This window comes from Sitodiplosis mosellana, unplaced genomic scaffold, assembly GCF_009176505.1.
Source record: "Sitodiplosis mosellana isolate CC-2019 unplaced genomic scaffold, AAFC_SMos_1.0 Smas_scaffold_6226, whole genome shotgun sequence".
Taxonomy (NCBI): Eukaryota; Metazoa; Arthropoda; class Insecta; order Diptera; family Cecidomyiidae; genus Sitodiplosis; species Sitodiplosis mosellana.
In genome coordinates, this window is record NW_022601467.1 from 9,856,469 (window position 1) to 9,876,979 (window position 20,511).

The following is a 20,511-nucleotide window of genomic DNA, read 5'->3' on the forward strand; positions in this document are numbered from 1 at the left end:
TGTTTGAAAATGCCTGAGATTTCCAACAAAAATAAAAGACCCAATGAATTATTGCAACATAAAGTGAAGCGAGAAAAGTTGAGGCCGGCTCTTTGAAGCCACTTCACATAGAGCATGGAACTCAAGTTGCGCACATACACACACACATACATATCTATCTTTTCACAGCGCAACGCAATGACTAACAATGGCCTATATTTCGTACGCTCTTTGATGGTAATGTCACATTAAATTCGAAAAGCATAAACGACAATCGCATTGGAAATTAATAAGATGGCACGTATTTGTGCGCGTTCGTGATCGCATATCTCGTCGTATCTTCCGCGTTAAACATATTGCAATGCGTCATTTTTAGGCAAAATGTGATCGTGACCGATTTGGTTTGGTTCGCGTTCGTGTTCGTGCGTTCTACTGAACACCGCGCATTTCTTCGCATTTGCAATATATAGTTTTTGTGCAAGTCTCATTCATGCACATATTTGATTTCACATAGAACCAGAACGAGAAAATAAAATATCGCAACATGATAGATAGCTTTGTCTTGTGGACGAAAAATGTTGGCCAGTTTTCGTCTTTTTCTGTAGTTCTCTCTTCGTTTTCTACGAATGCATGGGATTAATTAAGAATTCTGCTCCGTCTTCTTCTTGAAATTGTTTAGCCGAATGAATCATTCCCATCAAATCAACAAGCCCATAATACACAACTAACATCGAACACCACATGTTCTTTCACCGTTTGTGTTATGTATGCATACAGTTGTTGTTGTTGTTGTTGTTGTTGTTGTTGTTGTACGTTTTTTTTTCTCTCTCTTCTTTGCTCTTCAACTCTTTTTTTCGACTTCAGTCCGTTGAATTGTTCAAAACGCCGTTCAATTGAATGAGCCACAGTCATGAATATTTATCATACGTAATTTCTTTGGCATAAATTGCGATATAATGTACCAACGATGTACCTACATATTATTATTATTTAAGTGAATTAAATACGTTCAAGCAAATCACAAATTCATACTTACAATTGTCTACCGCTTTAGGGCCAAGAACTAACGGGTTTTCATTAGAACGTTGTCGCGCGTCGACGAATATAAATAATTTGTGCCACCATCGAAATGCGCTCATTTTTCGACAAGTCTTTGTTCTTTGAACATCGCAGTGCCACGCCAAACAGTTCAATCACTTCATTTATAAACATTTGTTTTCACCATTATACCCAATCGGCTGAGCAGAAAAAAAAAACCGAAAAGCAAATCAGTTGTGTTCTATTAGAATAACTTGAAATTAATTTAATTGATAAAAAAAAAGTTGGATTATTTGAAAAGAAAATGCTTCCGCTTTGGATTACTTTGATCGTGTCAATTGTTGTGAATGATTGCATCAATGCAGCCGTTGTTGTCCGGGTTAGTTTTGTTCCATTTTTAATTTATTCATTTCCGATCAGAAATTTTAGTGTGAGTCACAAACAGTGCGTTTTCGATGAATGATTAATTTGTTTTTCAAAAAGTGCGTGACTCCTGAATAATTTTGATCATTTCCAAAGCAAAAAGCGGCTACTGAGCATTTAGACCCAAATCTAAGTGATTCAACATTATTATTATTATGATAGATTAATTGATTTGAAATTCGCTTTCTACTCCCCTCGAAGAGACGACCAATTACGATTCAGGAACGTGTCCCGTTTACAACCACAAAAGCCACAACCACAACCACAACCACCGCCGAACCATTCGAATCGGAGGAAGTCAGCACGGTGGTTAATCGTTTGTCACGCTTAACACTTCCAAGCAATGCAACGTCTATTCGCAGTGATATAACTGATAATTTTTCGTGCCGCGGTCGTTCTTATGGATATTATGCGGATGTAGAGAATGATTGTCAGATTTTCCATGTTTGCTTGCCAGTCACCTATCCCGATGGCCAAGAGAGACAATTTCGATGGAGCTTCATTTGTCCAGAGGAGACCACTTTCAATCAAGTAAAGTTTTCAATGTCCGAAAATTAAAATGATCCAACTTGTGACTATTTACACCATTTTATCGGAATCTCTATTTTTAGGAAGCATTCACATGCGTACGAACTGATGAAATGAATTTCGATTGCACCGATTCGGAGAGATTCTATGAATTGAATCGCATTTTGGGTTTAAAAGAAGAAACCACTACCGATGAAGTGACAACCAATGAGTTGACACCCATTGAAAATAACAAATCAAGCTCCGGTGATCGGCTCAATACATTCCAAAATAAAGAGCAAAATCAACGATTCACCGTTCCATTGATTAACAATCCAAATCGATACGCTGCTCAAACCGCGATTCGTAATCAGATTGCTCGGCGAACAACTGCCAGCCCATACAGCAGTGCCGCCAATATGGAAAGAATCGCACAAACGACCAATTTCCGGGAGTTCAGCATTGATAGAAGTGAACCGAGTACAACAGTCAATGAATTTATCCCATCAACAACATTTTCACCGGTGAATATAGCACAATTTTTCGATTTGACCACGAGAAAAGCGTTCAATTTGCCAACGACAACAACAACGACAACCACAATTAATGATAACTCTGAATACACAACCGATTACACCGTAACCGGATCCGTAAACGAATACACCACCAATAAATATGATAGCAATACACGTATCATACCCGATCTAATCGAGGACGGTAGCAAAAATGCCGATCTAGTTGGAGCCGATGAAGTTGTTGACAGTATAAAGCAATTGCAAAAGCTTTTTCCATCAACGGGCGATGATTCGCGTGAAAAACGGCTCTTAGTCAAAACCGACAGCATCAAAAATCGACAAAAATTATTTGAAATATTGAATAAACATTAAGATGCATGATCGAACGATCGATTTGATTTGGATGGAGGGCCGGTAATTCATAAAATATATTCAAAAAATTCTAATTTGTAACGATGTCCAAATCAAGATTGAAAATTTCATAATACATTTTGATCACAATGTATTTAGGTTATACGCATCCCACCAGCACTTTTATTATGAACTAAGTCTCATTTTCAAAACTTTCAAAATTAAACTAAAATTGAATAAAACACATAAAATGGTAATAGTTTCATTTGAATCGAGAGGAAATAGTAGGGGTGATCGTCGTCGTCGACGTCTGCTGATTGCATAAAATGCAACACAAAAATGTATGGCAATAAAAGGTACGGAATATGTATAAATTATCATTACGTTCTTATGCACATGACCAACTCATTTCGATTGCATCACCTTAATTTCCAGCACACTGAATAATAAACACGTAGGTAATTTCAAATTTTTGTTTCTATTTTTATTTCGTTAAAATTATTGTTGCGAGAAAGTAAGAACCAAATAACTAAAATTGAGTATAAAATTGTTTACCTATTACAGCTAAATTTAGTCCAACCTAATTTATTACAAATTTTCTTTTAACCTAAAAAGAGTAATTATAACAATTTTCTTCTTCTTCTTTCAATTCTCTTGTTTTACTCTCTCTCTCTCTCTCTCCCGTTCTCTCCATTATTCCAATTAGTTCAACGATTGTTTAAATTCTGTGTTTGAAAGTAGAACAAACTTAAAATTTGGCTAAAAAAACAGGTTTTTCAAAAGAAATGTAAAAAAATAAATGGGGAAAAATAGTTGAAAACGAAAAGGAAAGAAATCGCTTTCTAAAAGTAGAGCCAAAAATTCAGAGGAAAAACCAAATAAAAAAAATAACTAAACTAAAAAAATTGTTTTTCGAAAATTAAAAACTATACCAACTCAGAGAGTATGTAAAAATCAAATGAAAAATAAGGAAGCGACGGAACAATGACTGATGATGTGACAATGTGTGTGGGTGTGTGTGTGTGTGTGTGTGTTTTGTTGACAAACACTCTATGTTTGTGGCATTAAATTGATAAAAAATATAAATTTGTTGTTCGCCGGAGAAAAATTCTCATTTCGTTCATGTTAATGGTAATAAAAAGCATTAAAAGTAGTGATGTAAACCAATTATACACTTTCTGTTTTCAGTCAAAATCAATACAATAATTTTCGGTGTAAAATACTTCCTTATTTTTAGTTGACAGTTTTTTTTTTGCTTTTGCCAATTTCTATACAGAGCTGCATCATATCGATTTTGATGGAGCATTCATGAATTTCTATGGTTTTCGCATATAAAAAAAAAATGGAACAGAAAAAAAACGTCATTCCAAAACAAAATTTTCAACAATAAATTGTACACAATAAATTTCTTCTTCGCCTTCCTCATCGATCTCTTCTTTTTTTTTATCAACAAAATAAAAACGTATTCGTTCAAACAGAAAACACATACGCAAAATGTCTAGTATTAGAATGAGTCAACTGAAAGGACAAAATGCACGGTATACTCAATATAAATTGCATTCAATCATAATATAATTTGAACAAGGTGTGAATATCTCAAACTGTTTTTCTCTATCCCTTTTTTTCTTTCACAATTTGTCGTTGAACATTCTCGAAATAAAACAAATTAACTTGAAAATTAAAAAAATAAGCACACACACCAAAATGGAAACGGCTGCTGTTTGGTTGGTTCATTACATATGCGGAGGTTGCATAAAATGGCGTAATTTGCGTCTGGAATGAATTTCTTAGCTTGCGCTCGCTTGATTGATTGATTATTGACAGTAGGATAAACGTACTAATGATATATGTTTAATTTGCTCATTTATTGATGTTGCAATTTTGTTGTTGTTGTTGTTCAATTTATATCAAAGGTTTCCGTCCAACAATAAAACGAATAATTCTGCGTTTTCTGTATTCTTTCGCCCTTTTTGGTCTTCCTCTCCCCCTCTCTCGCTCTGTAGCTTGTTTGTCATACGTCTTATACATTTAATTGTTTCAACTACCTACGACCAAAATAATTGCCAATACTTGTTTTTTTTGTTTTTTTTTTGTTCAAATTGGAAAATTTGCAGATCTTTGAGTGCGTATGGCTTCATACTATGCTAATAATTTGTTATTTATTTCATTTTAATTGGTTTCTAATCATCTTGTTCGCCGTGCAATAAACCAGTATTGAATGCTCAAATTAACACATCACATTATATCTGATTGACAGTTGCATTTTGTAATTGATTAAAAGAACAAAATACAATATAATTCATTTTTCTTTTTGCTCGTTATCTGGTTTTTATGCTCATTTGTGTTTCATTGATAAAATTGTTCACTTTTGTAATTGGTTTTATCTATTATTGTTTTTTTTCCGGTTTTTTTCTGTCTATTTGCATTTTTGTGTGTGTTTTTTGTAATTGTGATTTCCGTCGAGATTGATTCTGACGAACGCACTTAAGTTTATGAGCATTTCAAACAGGCACCTTCAACATCAAAGTCCAATACCATCAATTTAGTTTCTTCTGTGCCGTTTCGGGATCCAACAGCGCATATTAATTTGGTGTCATTTGACCTGTGAATAGAAATGAAAGAATGGAAATCAATTCGTTAGTTATGGTCATTTCAAGGATTGAATTCAATCAGAGATTAGGATTTATTTTCAAATTGATATTTACCGTATTCGCCAAACGACACCACCGGAACCGCCCGATTCTAATGTGACTAAGTTACGAATGAATTCGCCGGTGCGAACATCCCATAGCTTCACCGTACCATCGTCCGATGACGTAATGACGAATCGAGAATTGAATTGCAAGCATGTAACAGCCGATTGATGTTTGTTTGGACCTAATGGATAACACAAAAATAACAAACGGATTAGTTTTGCATTGTGGTAACTTTCTCTCGCTGTACGCTCGACGAAGAAGCCAAAGAACCAATATCAAATACTTTGTATTGAACTTTGTATTGAGCTACATTTTAATAACAACTCTATTTACCCGATAATGTTTGTAAGCATTGGCCATTGGTTGTATCCCAAACTTTGACGGTGGAATCAGCATTTCCAGATACTAAAATATTTTGCCGCAATTCCATGCCAGACGTAAGACTTTGATGACCCATTAGAGTGTGTTTGCAGGTTCCTGTAATTGCATCCCAAACGCGGATTGACGTATCAAGTGAGCCGGATACAACGTGTACGCCATCAAACTAAAAATGAGTAAAAACAGAAAAATGTTTCAATTATTTTGTTCTGCATCTGTTTTAGCGCAACCAAAGAAGGGATTGAAGCGAAAATTGTTGATTGCGAAAATTACCTGTAATGAGTAGACACGGTTTGTGTGTCCTTGAAGTGTGTGCAAACATTCCTCTGTCTCTGGATTCCAAACCTTAACCATGTAATCATAAGCACCAGAAACCACAAGTTTCCCGTCATACTGTACACATCGAACAGCTGCCAAATGGCCTACCAGTGTGTGCAAACATTTGCCTTGTACTATATCCCAAACGCGTAGCGTCGCATCCCGTGATCCGCTTACAACCCTATGTCAGAGATTTAAAAGAAATTTAGTTGGGAAAATCTAGCTAGAGAAGAAGAATTGTTCGGCGTTCACTTACTTTTTCTCATGTAAATGCATGCATCGAACGGTGGACGTGTGCCCGGTGAGTGTATGGATACAATAGCCATTGTCAGCGTTCCAAACTTTCAGTGTTCGATCTGTGCTACCCGAGATTATGATATTGGCTGACATTTGTGAAGACCAAACGCCACCTGTGTGTCCGACTAAAGTGCGTAAACATTTTCCGGTGACGGCCGACCACACTTTTAGCGTATTGTCATCGGAACCGGAAACGATGCGATTGCCACAGAACTGTAGACATGTGATGACATGATCATCGTGACCTTTGAGAATTTTTGGCTCACGTATTGGGCGCGAACGCCAATTCATTTCAATGATATGTTGTCGCATGTAAGCTGCCTTCCACGGTGACGATATTGGCGGCATATTACCAATTCGGCCACGTTTCGGGCGATCCTTTGACGATTCAATGGAAATATTCAACTGTTTACATTTCTCTTTCCATAGCAAATTGTCATCACAGAGTGCACGCCAACTTTTGCAAGTTTGAGCGGCTCGAAGCAGATCTTTTGGTGCTAAATACGATAGAACTTGAAGTGCAAGCTCTTCGGGCAGTAACGATATAAAGTCTCGTTGGAATTGCGGTTCGATGACCTTCATCATGTGCCGCACTTGGGTCGGTTCACAATGCTCAATTAGCCGATCGACGGCTACTAAACGTTCAACGTGTGACCATTGCTTGAATTGATTCAACCAATCGGACAACTCGGGCGGTGGATTGTCTCGCGTCGGAATCACCGATCGTGGTGTTCGTAGGCTAATATTTGTTGATGAACTAGTTGGGGTACTGGGTTGACTACCACTCGAGCTGGAATTTAATTTATGCGACACGCCCGCTGAAATAGACATTCGAAATTATGTTATTGAATATCGGCTCAAGACTTCACTGTTATTCCAATGGGATTAGAATTTAATCCATTGGGATTTTTTAGCTAAAAAATCCAAAAGGATTTATATTTAATCCCAGCTATATGAAAAAAATCCATGCGTCAAAACATTATTATTGAAACGAAATATTTCAGAAATTCAAATCGTCGAATTTGTTTTCAATGTGTAGCATTGTAAATGTTCAAGCGGCTATTGCAAAGTGATATACTAACACACGCACACGCACACGCACACGCACACGCACTGTCATCAGTTCTGTGCAGAAATCACAATACAAACGAATAGTATACACGACCATTCACATACAGTGGCTAGCCTCTGTTTGTATTGTGATTTCTGCACAGAACTGATGACAGTGCGTTTGCGTGTGTTAGTATATCACTTTGCAATAGCCGCTTGAACATTTACAATGCTACACATTGAAAACAAATTCGACAATTTGAATTTCTGAAATATTTCGTTTAAATAATAATGTTTTGACGCAAGGATTTTTTTCATATAGCTGGGATTAAATATTAATCCTTTTGGATCTTTTAGCTAAAAAATCCCAATGGATTAAATTCTAATCCCATTGAAATTACAGTGTTTGGCTCAAAATTGACCAAAAAGAAAAGTGTCAACGACTTACTTTCATCGAGTGCAAGGCGTTTTCTATCGTTACTATTTGCATCGCTGCAGCCACTCGTTGTGTCGCTGAATATTGAGGTGCGATTTTCGGTTAATTTCCTCTTGCGATGATTACGCGATGTCGGTGTGTCCGTTGACGAATTGCCATTACTATTCAGAACATCGGCGGAAATTGAATAACACGACAAATCAACGTCCCGACTTGGAAGTTCGTCTTCGCTGTTTGCGGTCGTTTCGTTATCGGTAAAATCACGACATGTACACACTTCTTCGCCGTCCGAATTCACTTCGCACGACCAATCGGCATACGGATTCTCTGGCTCCAGGCCCATCATTAGACGGAAATTCTTATCGATAGTCTCATTTTCGTAGTCTTTGATGTCTTCGTCTTCGAGCACGATTCCAGCCTCTCGATAGTACGACGGAGATACATTCGCCGGAAGATCTGCGGCAGCAGCGGCGGCGGCGGCATTTTGGTTCGAATTATCGGAATTTGAATGCTTATTTTTACAAGTGCTAGTACAAGAACTATTCCCATTACACCGTGCGCGGCTTGCATTAGCTCCTGCGGAACAGAATCGCAAGATTAAAAAAAATTGTTCATTTGAAGTGAAAGGACATTAGAAAAGGGTAGAAAAATACTCACGAGATGTGGATGATGGTTCACCGTTCTCCTCAATATCATCGTGATCGCCAGCATCATCGTCTAAATCCTCATCATCGTCGAGGTCAGTTTTCGCGTCTTCATCCAATCGAGGCTCGTTGATCGGCTCCTTATTGCAGTTCGAGCATGACGATTTCGACGTGGACTCTTGTTGACCGTCAACATCATCAGTTTCACAATTGCATCCGCCTGAATGGTTCAAAGCGTCTGGCATGGTCGTTGAATTCGTGTCGGGTGATTCACGATGCGATGCATCCCACGCCAATGATGACGATTCTTTATCCGAATCGCTCGATTTCTCTAGGCTTCTGGCCAATGTGCTTTTCTCACCAGGGAAAGGCAGTCGAGATCGTTTCGTTCTACTTGTGGTGGGTGTTGTAATCAGTTGATCATTGCCACTGATTGCATTTTGGGCGCCATTTTCAGTCGAAGTCACATTATCGGCGTTATTACGTTTGGTAGTTTGCTCTTCAGTCAAAGCGGCTATTTGTTCCATTTTTTGTGAAAAACTATTCCCTAACAAATCTAAATTCAGTCTCGGTTCATCTCCATTGGTTCCATTGATGATCAACGAGCTATTGCCCAATATACAATTGGCCGTAGCTTCTTGTTCGTTGATAAAATCTCTTCGTTCAATAGCATCCATTGATTGCACATCATTATTTGTATACAATTGGTTCGAGCTTGCGAATAAGCGCTGTGAATTTGCGAAAAAATGATCCGATCGCTGTTGATGCTCATCGCCATGATTCGTTAATTCTTCGACAACATCGGATAACTTTGGAGAAGAAGAAAAATTTGCGAACGTTATTTTCAAATTGATTTCAGTTGCTTTTCTTTTGTTCTGAATTGGCAAAATTTTGCGTCTCGACTTACGTGTTCCATTTGTTGTTTTTGGTCGGAAATGGCAACGTCAGCCGGTGACATGGATGAATGTGGCGATGAGGAGTCTTCCATGTGCTCTTGAATTGGTGGCTGTTTATTGGCAATATTAATTAGGCTGCTAGTCGATGTGTCGTCGTCAATGATGTCCGACGATCGATTCAACTTCACTATTTCGCTTTCACTGGCATTGTTGCTGTTATCATCTGGTGAACCCTCGCCGATCATCAAATCAGATTGGGAAACCTTTTCACCGATCGTATTTACCACAGGCAGCTGAAATAAAAGGCAAAGTACACGTTTTAATTGATTGGATTGCAATCGTTTCTCATTTGCATTATGCAAACAGTACACACACAAACAAACATCCCAGACAAACATGTACTTACCAACTGTTGGTTATTGCGAATATCATCGTTGGCCGAATTGAATTCATCACTCAAGCGTTTCGGTTTGGTTACCGTAAAATTGGCTCCATTTTCAGAAATTTTGCGGAAGCCTCTTTTGCAGTAGTGCGGTTGTGATTGTTGCACACCGCCGTGACATTGGCGTTGATCGACTTCCATAAATTCATTATTATCATCAAGAACAGGTGTTTCTAAATTTAAATACATAACTTTTTCCGCATTTGCACGGGTCTCGTACAGAAAATTATCACCATTTTCTGATATTTCGTCGGCTTCATTCTCGTTTTCATTCAAGTAATCACTTTCGATGCCCTTATGAATCGGCGTTGTCGCTATAGAGAAAGAAACAACAACAAACAAAAATCATGGTTAAAATAAAGAAACCAAAATGTAAAGCGCAACGCAGAAAATGAACAACAACAACGCCAACCAAAATGAATATTAAATAATTTTATGGTGTGTCCTCCGTCATGCCACTTTGCCATTTTCACAGCAAAATGTATATATATATATGAGCAAAAACACGAAAATCGGGAATGGTTAGAAATTTTTTTTTATTCAAATATCGTGGTACTGTGGTCTTTTTTCTTTAAAAGTGATCCTAAAGTATCGGCCAATACCATTTTCATATGAATGTAGGCGTTTATAGTGGCCCATTTCAACGTAGTTGTGCTTGTGCCTCGTTTTGTGTCAAAATGAGCGAAAATACACAACCGAACAAAAAGTCAATTTAAATATATAATTTTCGTTATCATTGCTATTATTCAATTTTATTTATTAGATTACGATGTAATCGTGCTATTTTGGCCTAATTTGAATTTGATATTTGGTTTATTTAGCCCGAGGAATTTTGTGTAACGAGGCAGTCTTTTTTCTGTAACCTTCCAGTCCATATATTTTGGATCGTAGAGCGACCCGAATTGATTTTTATGGGGTAAATATGGTTTCGTTCGTTTCTTTGATCCTTCAGACAGCGAACAGAACCTTGGAGTACAAGGATGCTCTGCTGGAGGAACTGGATTTTAGATATATGCAAGATAAACTCCAAACATATCGCCAAAATTGTAACCTTCCAGTCCAACAAAAAAACGGCTATATCTCTATAGGTGTGAGAGATATGGGAAAGGTTTGTTGGTATGAAATGTTCCTTTTGTGGTCTAGATTTGCCTTAGCATAATACTTCAAGTGGTTTCTGGGTTTACAGAAGAGATATAAGCATGAATATTTTGAAAAATCGTGCGAATGTAACCTTCCAGTCTGTGTTTTTGCCCATATGTATGTATTTCCAAATATTCATTAGTGTGGCCAAAGTGTTTCGGTAATCGAAAAATAATGTATTGTCGAACACGTCAGTTGTTTGGTATTTACTCTGGCTTCACGGAGATGCAAACATACACAAGCAATGTACTCTTATTCATGTCATTTACCTGTCGATTGTATGCCGGCTGCTGTTGTTGACTCTTTCATTTCCATCAATTCGCTTTCAGTCATTACAATATCAGCGACCACGGAAGCTTGCGAGGATGATGGCGATGTTGTGATTTCGTCTAAAGCATTCATCTGTACGATATAAGAAAAAAAAGAGGCAGAAGAAGAATTAATTGCATTTTCTGCACAACAACAGCAAAAATAAAACTCTTCGACTTGTCCCCGAAAATAGTGACATGAAACAGACACCCACTTGTGGTTTAACTCAGAGAAGAAAAAAAAACGTTTCGATTCACCCAAATGTCAATGCGCTACACAATTTCTCTGTTGTCGCACAAAATACAATGGAAAAGTGTGGAAGCAGAAGAAAAAATTTGAAAATTTTATACATTTAATCTGGGCCATTTGGCATGACTTGTATCAATCGAAACGTCTTCAATTAAAGCCACAAGGCCCTACGGAGTAGTTGGTTTTGGGTTTTGCTTTGCTTTGCTTTAATGCTAAAAAAGCGCCGTCATACATTTTATACGTACCGTTTTCGAACTGATTATATCGTTTGGTGTGTTTGTGGTGATGGTGGTGGTGGCGGTGGCGGTTGTTGTTGCTGTTGTTGTTAATTTTGTTGTTTTCGAATCGTTGGATGGTATGTGTGCAGTTGTTCTTGATGCAAGCGCTACGTTCGCCGATTCAATTTCAGCTGCTCCTACACTACTTAACATTGATTTTGCATTATGTGCATTTTTATCATCTACATTTATGGCAGTTTTGACTTCGGTAGACGCAGTCGAATCATCAGTAACACTTGATTTATGTTCACCATCGTTTATTTTTGGTTCTTGTTGCTTTTTCACAAATCCTGTACACTTGTCAGCCATTCTGTACACTTAATGCAAAAATTTCGGAACAAAAGAGAAGAAAAAAGAAACGAAATCAGTGAATGAAATGAAGAAACAAAAACACAATAACAACAACTATAGAGAAAATATTTTCGTGAACATCTTGCTTTTGTGTTCAGTTTCATGCAACCGAAGAGAAAAAAAAAGAAATATGTCTTAAATAATAATCAACGTAATTGAAGCAATTTGCATGTTGCAAATTATTTCGGCTCACTCGCTATTCAACTGCCTTTTCTTTGTCTGTGCGCGTTCGATGGCCACTTATGAATTTTGAAGACAAGCCAAGGCAACGCTATGCCGCAAACAGCAACTGCATTTCCGACAATATGTTACAAATCACCACCAAATCACATGGATTCCATGCTTGGGAAATGTTGTATACAATTCCACCGTGGTTTTCAACTTGTCAAATTCAAAACTCAAAGGGTTGCTGTGTCCCAAAACAAGCGAAAACAGCACAAATAGCACACATTGTCATGTTGTGTCTCTACTTAATCAAGAATCTCATTTCAAAGTCACTGTAAAACACAAATCAGTTAGTTGGCGCCTCTCCTTGAAACATCATCCAGAAATCACAATGAATTATGGGAATTGTAAGTAGAGCGCACTCGTACAATTCGTTTGGTGCGGACCAACAACTACAACAACAAAAACTTGTTGGATTTGTCAATGAAGTAAGTATATTACAGTTGCTCACTTAAAATCAAAAGAGAGAGAGAGAGAGGGAGAGAGAGAGAGAGAGAGAGAGAGAGAGGAAAAAACGTCAACCGTGCTACTTAAATTCATTTGAGCATTTGGTTGGATGGCTGCTCGCCTGCTTGCTTGGTTTCGGTAAAAGGGTTTGAATTTAATGAAATTTGCCATTCGTTTCATGTGATTTCTTCGTCAACAATTTTCGTGTTTCCTTTTTTGGTGTTCAGTTGTCTCCGTCGTTTTTATTCCCATTCGTTTTGTATTTTTGATTTGTGAAGAGTGCATTTTGCTGTTTAAATTTTTTCAATTGACCGGAAAAGACCGGTTTTCGGCAAAAGAAAAATGAGAGAGAGAGAGAGAGAGAGAGAGAGAGAGAGAAAGAGAAGAAATCGTTTCAGAAACGTACTTGCTGCCTTATGATTGAATTTTAAAGGGTATATCTGCTGCAATAATTACATTGTATCTGTCTACGTTGTCTGTTTGCCTGTCTATTTTATTTTCGTTTTATTTCAGTTTCTTGTGTGGCTCGAAGGGAGAGAACAACATGTATTTCCATTCGATAATTCGTACACTTCAAATCAATTGCTCGACTCGAAGGAAATCTATCGCTGTAGAGGTGATAAATTTGTTTGGCTGTTATTGTTATTGTTGAAAGGTAGCGTTGCTTCTTCATTTCAAAAAATTCCCATGGCTTTTCCTCACTCTCTCTCTCTCTCCTTCGTTTTATTTCGTACCGTAATTAAGAGGGAATAAAAACGAAAAGAAACTATCGGTTCAGCGATATTGTCCCGTAGCATCGAACATATCGAGAAGGTATGCGCATCTTTTTTTTCTGTACTATGGGTAAAAAGCATTTTAACAAAAATAAATGTGCACATACAGTGCACATACAACAAACGGATCGAAAGCACAAAGACACACAGCACACATACACAAACACACGGAGAGAGAGAGAGACGGACGACGAGTAAATATCAAATATAACGTGTACATGAAATTCGTTTAGAGACAATCGTGAACAACGAATAAAGGCACCATTTTTCATTCTTCTTTATTTCGTAATTCATCACTCAACTAAACTGGTTCACAAAAATCGAAATCCTGAAAATCATTCTGTCTCTCGTGTTTCATGCGCTCCTTCTCTCTCTCTCTCTCTCTCTCTCTCTCTCTCTCTCTCCCATTCCCATTCTCTGGTTCAATGAGAAGACGAAAACGAAATAAAAAGAAATCGACCAAGAGAATAAGCTGCTGCATTAGCAGCAGCATCAAACAGCAACGGTACAAAGCAAGAGGCATCCTTGATTTCAATTTTACCTGCTTGTTGCACAGAGAGAAAAAATAATATAATGCTGAAGCATTTTTATATTTATATACATATACATTTCGTTGTTGATTTATTTTTTATGCTCGTTCTCTGTCTCTTTCGCTCTTATTTTGATTTTATTGAAGATCGAATTTTGTCCGCATTCTCAGGCGGAAAGTGTAATGATCGTGGGATAATTCCAAAAACTGCCTTCATTTTTTTTAATTTCTTTGACTCTTGGAAATGATAATGCTACAGATCATATGATTTATCTGATATCAATTTTAAGTTCATAATTATTCGTTATTCCATACAACGAAGAAAAAAAAAAACAACACAAAATGAATGTATATCGGCTACATGCAGAGCCGCACTTGCTTTCATGCTGCCACCACACATCGTTCATCAAAAGTGCCCGAAACTGAGAGGCGACCCAATACAATTTAAATGGTTCGTAAATAGATAAAATGATTGGATACCTCATAGATTGGTTAGTAATTTTTGTAAGTAATAATAGGTTTTATCAACTGCTTGAAACGAATGCGCTTTGTTTTTTTTTTTTTGGTAGACGTAAACCTAGAGAGCATTGGAGCCTTCGAAGGAGTCAATCCCAAATGCCGAAGAATTTGATTCACAAAATGCCAGTATTTCGCATTCGATAAGCGTAAACCGAATTGGGCCATAAATGCATTTTTCGGCGAAACGAATGAATGAATGAATTCAAATTACTATACAGTAATAAGAGTAAATCTGTGGATTTTGAATGTGGCACATAATAACAGAAGAAAACAGTCGAAAAAGAGAAGCTGAACGCGGACGGCAGACAGTGGCTCGCATTGAGAGGAGGTTACAAATGCAATCATGGGCAATTGCACTTTTTCCCATAGTAGTAGTAGTCCGGTCTTTGTACATGATTAACATCATGAGAGACATCATAAAACGTTAACACATTCTCATGCAGACACAAACACACCGTACCGCACACACACATACCACGATACCTAGACACTGAAACATTGAAATCGTTCCTTTTTTTTATGTCGTTCATTCGTTTGTTTGCTCATTCTTTTGGTTCTCATGCTGGATGGGATGGTATGAAATAATTTAGATGCTTCTTTTTTTTCGTTGCCTGTGTGAGTTTCTCTCTTTCATGTGTAGGATCTTTACCAAACACCGCTAAAGCCAAACCAAAGTGGCTGCATTCGGTTTTTGTTCTACACGGATCTGTTTTTTTCTTCTCGTCGTCTTTTCTCCTCATAATAAACCAGCAGTGTGTATTGGTGGTGCGAGATGATGCATCGAATGCAACAACAACAACAGCAAAATGAAACACAAAAAAAAATTGTGTACAACCGTGGAATGGAACTAGAGAGAGCTGAGGAAAGAAAAAAAAAACCTATGGAATCATTGACATCCATTCAGAGAAACGAAAAAAAAATCAAATTTTTTTACACAATATTTCGATGCAGCCCAAACGAACGGGAACGGTTTAGTGTGAAATAAGTTTATGGCCATCGGCATTGTGAATTAAAAATGCAGGAATTTCATAAAATTTGATAATGACGATAATTACTAAAACGGCAATTTTTGCAGCATCATATTATTCATCGACGATGACGACAACGACGTCGAAACCCGCACACCAAAAACAGAATTTTCACATAATTTCAGCGGACATTATAACGTATCATTATACGGATTGGATGACAAAAAATATATGAAATACACACAAGGAAAAGAAGAAGAAAGAAACGGTGCCTGTATTTCGTTTGCTACGCGCACAAATTCACTTACATTCGAATATGGGCATAAAACACTAACACTACAAACTTGAGATGAACAAACTTTATTGTGTACTTAATATTTTCGCGCTCCCTCTCTCTCTCTCTCTCTATCGTTAGCTCTCGTCTTATTCTAGTTCTTTCACATTTTATTGTTTTTGTCGTCGTTTCGCCTTTTCAGCGATCACTGCTGCAATACGTATGCAATGCATTCTAGCGACAACGACATTTATTTACAAATAAATATTGTACGTTTATTTTTGCACTTCGAATATAATGTATACACACTCAGAACAGCAGTAGCTAGTATGTTTCATACGCTGTTGCTGCTTATTTTGCAAAATATACATCAAACGAAATTCAATGCCATGTGTATTTATTGGAATGCATCTTCAGTCATGGTTACGCAAAAAGCAACATAACCCCAAAAAAAACGAATCGTTCCGTGTGTCATCCCATTTACCAATGCGTGTGTTTGTGTGTGTGTGTGTGTGTGTGCACGAATATTTTTCTTGTCTCTCTTCTTTTGGGGGTAAACCGAAAGACAAATGATGGAAATCGACATGCGAAAAGATGCTCGCCCAATTGTTGCTGTTGTTGTTGTTGGGTTAGGCAAGGCAGACAAAATGATGCGACGAAAGAAGAATAATCTCTCACGAAATATCCCTACAAACACCCGGAATATTTTTTGTTCCGAATGTATGTGCATTGACGCACAATAATGATGTTCAGACGAGATACGCACAAAGCCATTAAATTTCACTAGAAACCTAAACGAAACGATATTTTCCTTCGGAACGTATTTATCGCGAAGAATACTCATTTAGCATCTCTGAAACTAAGCCGTATAGATATAACATAGCCACGTTATCTATTTACGAAAACAAACCAGAGAAAGAGAGAGAGAGAGAGTGAGGCCATCAACAACAAAATAAACTACGAAAACCAGCTGAAACGACACATTAGCAATTATGCATTTGCCGACACGGTGAAATTTATGCACACTGGCAAATTAGTAATGCGTCTTGTAAAATTAGCTCTGGGTTTGGTCAGTCTGCACTAATCGTTGTTTAATGAAACATCATGACGACTTATTTTCAAAGTTTTTCATGCGATGAATGCTATTTTTAAAAACTGAACACTTTGTGTGTGAGCGATTTGGTGGCATTGATAAGAAAACCATTTTTAATCAACACCAGCATTATTCACACCAGCGAGAAGTTGAACGAAAAAAAATTCCTTACTACTGATTCGATGCGGTTTTAATGAGATTCATTTAAGTACTCACAATCACACAAATGCCAAACTAAATACTAAACACACTTTTTTCTCCACGTGAAAATGAAAAGTTGAAAAAAAAATTGTTTTTGTTACATTTAAGAGAGAGAGAGAAAACAACAGAAAACTATTATTCATGAACGCAGCGCGTTGCTTTTGTTTCATTAACCTTGAATATCGGGCAATTTCACACAAGAAACAAACACCTAATACAAATAAAATTACCAATTTTTACCGTAAATTGTTTTTTTTTTTCAGTTTGAAAACTGTTTGGGAATGTTTTAGCCACTGTTGTTCGTTGTGTGTATGTGAATGAATCAATTTCCCATTCAGATTCTTAACAACGAAACGAGGAAAGAAACACACGAAAAAAAACAACACGAAAATATCAAAGTCAATTGTGGTATAGATCTTGCTATGACGATGCATAGCAGAGGACCGATAGACGTACACTGAACACCATAATGTAAACAAGAGGCTATGGGACCCATAAATTTTTGTCGACTGTCATTAATTGTGTTCATGAAACGGAAAAAAGTTGCACGTAAGCCAAAATGAAAAGAGGAAAAAAAAATTCATAAAAACCAGAATAATTGGACCATTTTCGACCGAAAAAAGTGAATAGCAATTAATTCACTGGCTAGCTTGGTTGGCTGGCTGGTTGGCTGACTGGTTGGTCGATCTTGCCGATTGTATTTCATTCGAATGGCAGTGCATTTTGATAGTCGATGCCACACTGTAATTGCTCTTGTCAAACTCGTCCGAAATGTAGGACTCAAAAACGTGGTACAAGAAATAATATATCGCTTGAAAACGGAGCAATTGAACACTGTGGGTATACACACGGTTTATATATACGTTGTTTTTTTTTGTTTCTCGCTTGTTGGTGTTTCACTTTAGCATTGCAATATTGACCGTTCCAAGGCACAGCTGCGGTACATGCAATTAATTCAACACAATAAGAAGATACGAATGAACTTTTCCAAACACATACATCTAAACCTGACTTCTCAATCAATTCTCACAACTTTAAGCGCCGCGTATATATTTCACATATTTTCTGTGAATTTCCTTGCAAATTGTGGGTAAAAATACCTCGTTGTTATTGTTCACAGTCTGAGATGAGATGAGAACAGTTTAAACTGTTTTTTTTATTTTTGCAAAGGTGGAATTTGATTAATATCCGCCTTCGGAGCAATATCCTCAAACATAGATACAGTAGTTATGGTGTGTGTTTGATGTGTATAAGACGCATTTTTGCATTTGATTTGAGTTTTTTTTTGCTTCTCTTCTCTCGCACGTCTTCATGCATGAAATTACCAACTTCTTTCATTCATCAAAGTAACAGCCCAGACCGGAACCATCTCGGTTTCTTTTGTACTTCTTTCCCTCTCTGTCTATCTATCTCTCTCGCTCTAGCACTCCATTTGATTTCTCAACAAAACGCTTTGATTGAAATCACATTTGTTCTGAATCGAAATTCTACCTTGTTTTCAAATCATTATACATGTATGAACATATGTATATTTGTTGTTTTTTTTTGCTCTATAATATTTTTCTCCGTAGTTACCACATCGCTGCATATCCGTCATAGCGAGTTTCGTAGGTTTTTGCCTAAATCGGTACGGTCTCTCACACTCTGTGACTTAATTCAACTCAAAATGTTACAGTCTACGTTGCATACCTTGTGTATTTTCTTTTCGTTTCCCGAAACGCGGAATTACTGAAAATTTCTTTGGCTGATAATCAAATCGAATACTTATTTGATCGAACACCACACATTTTTTCCGTCCAAGAAATTTTCGTTTCCACACGCGTACACACAACAGCTCACAATTTTTAATTTTTTTGTTTGTTTAATTTTTCCTTACACTTTGAACCATTTGTTTCTCTTTATTTATTTTTTTTTTCTTTCCCTCACACTTCTTCTGATCTATTTGTTTAGCGAACACGAACAACCTTTTTTTTTCTTCTTTCTTTCTTTTCTTCTCTCGCGCTACAATCTGATAAAAACAAAAAACCGATCGAAACGAATTTTAGCCCAAGATTTACGGAAACAATTAATCGACGAAATTGATCGAGCACTTACAATGAACGGAAAAAATTAAAATAAAAATATATATTAATGATGTATCTGAGTTGTTTTATTCCATCGTGAACATATTTTCGCGACGACACAAATTCTCAGCAGCCAACTGAAGCACGCTTAAATTTTGAAATGATCGTTGCCAACTTGAGCACATCGAATACAAATTAGCAGCAGCACATTATGAAAACAACAAAGCCCAGTGCAACGGCAACACATGGCAACACCAATCATCAACCTTCAACCGAACCGTCAAACTATATACCGATACATCTGTATGTGTGTATGTTGGCGCCACTGTGCACTCAACGAACCGTATTTTGAATTATTAAATTATTTTAGCTCGATTGCATTTTTTTTTTGGTTTCATTAAATAAATTGTCCATATAAGAAACTAATGCAATTTGTACTAAGCATTTTTCCTTTGAAATTATCTGATACAAAAAATGGGAATTTATAATGGAAATTCGATTTGCCTACATTCTTTATAGCAGAATGTTATAGCACATATTACCCCATAGAAAAACAATATCAGCTTTGGCGCAAAGTTTGATTACCTGTTGTATTAGACATTGTGTGACATGCATTTGCTGGAATTCGTTCTTTGCTTATTTTCATCCATAACCTTAAATTTACCGTTGCAACTAAATGCATGAAAAATGCCAAAATTGAAACCAATGCAGCTGCATTGAACAATTGGCAAAAATAGTGCAGTTCCCTTTAAATTAATATTCACCAATATTAGGTCAAAAGATGTAATCGGAATCACTCATCTGATGTAAACACTCTCAGTACTGAAAGTTGGTCCTTTTACTATATTATTTCACATTAACAAAATGATAAGAATAAATCTGATTTATTTCTATGACAGGATAACAATTTTGTTTCCTCTTAACCGGCAACGAAGCATCACCCGTTGGTTCAGGTGGATACAGTCAGTTGATGGCAACAATTAGATTGGCTTAACAGATACTCAATGAAGCAGCGGACTTGTCGGCACACTCGTGGATTTAGCATTTCACTTGCTTTGGCGATTCGTGAGTTGCTGAAGCATCATATATGCAGTGCACTCGATATTTAACGTGAAAACCTAT

The 20,511-nt window shown here is 37.0% G+C and overlaps 2 protein-coding genes across 13 annotated transcripts; one reads left to right on the forward strand and one right to left on the reverse strand.

Moving 5' to 3' along the window:
• The first annotated feature begins 881 nt into the window (after window positions 1-881).
• LOC129579221 (uncharacterized) lies at window positions 882-3,424 on the forward strand. The gene is made up of 3 exons (XM_055469075.1): window positions 882-1,396; window positions 1,642-1,971; window positions 2,052-3,424. Exons 1-3 carry the CDS (start codon window positions 1,322-1,324, stop codon window positions 2,832-2,834), a joined length of 1,188 nt encoding a protein of 395 aa, XP_055325050.1. The 5' UTR covers window positions 882-1,321; the 3' UTR covers window positions 2,835-3,424.
• Window positions 3,425-4,930: 1,506 nt separating this feature from the next.
• Window positions 4,931-19,645, reverse strand: LOC129579210 (F-box/WD repeat-containing protein 7). 12 transcript variants are annotated; one of them, XM_055469046.1, is made up of 14 exons: window positions 19,421-19,581; window positions 18,818-19,334; window positions 12,491-12,794; window positions 11,914-12,256; window positions 11,380-11,512; window positions 9,935-10,284; window positions 9,540-9,821; window positions 8,646-9,441; window positions 8,001-8,564; window positions 6,462-7,320; window positions 6,161-6,386; window positions 5,843-6,053; window positions 5,519-5,690; window positions 4,931-5,415 (listed from the first exon to the last, which is right to left on the reverse strand). In XM_055469046.1, the coding sequence occupies exons 4-14, from the start codon at window positions 12,253-12,255 to the stop codon at window positions 5,304-5,306; spliced, it is 4,047 nt and encodes a 1,348-aa protein (XP_055325021.1). In that variant the 5' UTR covers window position 12,256; window positions 12,491-12,794; window positions 18,818-19,334; window positions 19,421-19,581; the 3' UTR covers window positions 4,931-5,303. The 12 variants fall into 12 exon arrangements, with proteins under 12 accessions (XP_055325021.1, XP_055325015.1, XP_055325023.1 ...); XM_055469040.1 differs by lacking the exon at window positions 12,491-12,794 and having other exon boundaries at window positions 11,914-12,263; window positions 18,902-19,334; window positions 19,421-19,645; XM_055469048.1 differs by lacking the exon at window positions 12,491-12,794 and having other exon boundaries at window positions 19,016-19,334; window positions 19,421-19,618.
• Between the last annotated feature and the right edge of the window lie 866 nt (window positions 19,646-20,511).

Excerpts from the sequence above, each read along its gene's own strand:
- LOC129579221 (XM_055469075.1), top strand. The coding sequence starts at position 1,322 with ATGCTTCCGCTTTGGATTACTTTGATCGTGTCAATTGTTGTGAATGAT. Across the intron at positions 1,397-1,641 it reads ATGCAGCCGTTGTTGTCCGG|AGACGACCAATTACGATTCA; the intron begins GTTAGTTTTGTT and ends CTCCCCTCGAAG. Across the intron at positions 1,972-2,051 it reads AGGAGACCACTTTCAATCAA|GAAGCATTCACATGCGTACG; the intron begins GTAAAGTTTTCA and ends CTCTATTTTTAG.
- LOC129579210 (XM_055469043.1), bottom strand. The coding sequence starts at position 17,760 with ATGCATCGTCATAGCAAGATCTATACCACAATTGACTTTGATATTTTC. Across the intron at positions 8,565-8,645 it reads TGAACCATCATCCACATCTC|GAGCTAATGCAAGCCGCGCA; the intron begins GTGAGTATTTTT and ends TCTGTTCCGCAG. Across the intron at positions 6,387-6,461 it reads ATGCATTTACATGAGAAAAA|GGTTGTAAGCGGATCACGGG; the intron begins GTAAGTGAACGC and ends TCTCTGACATAG.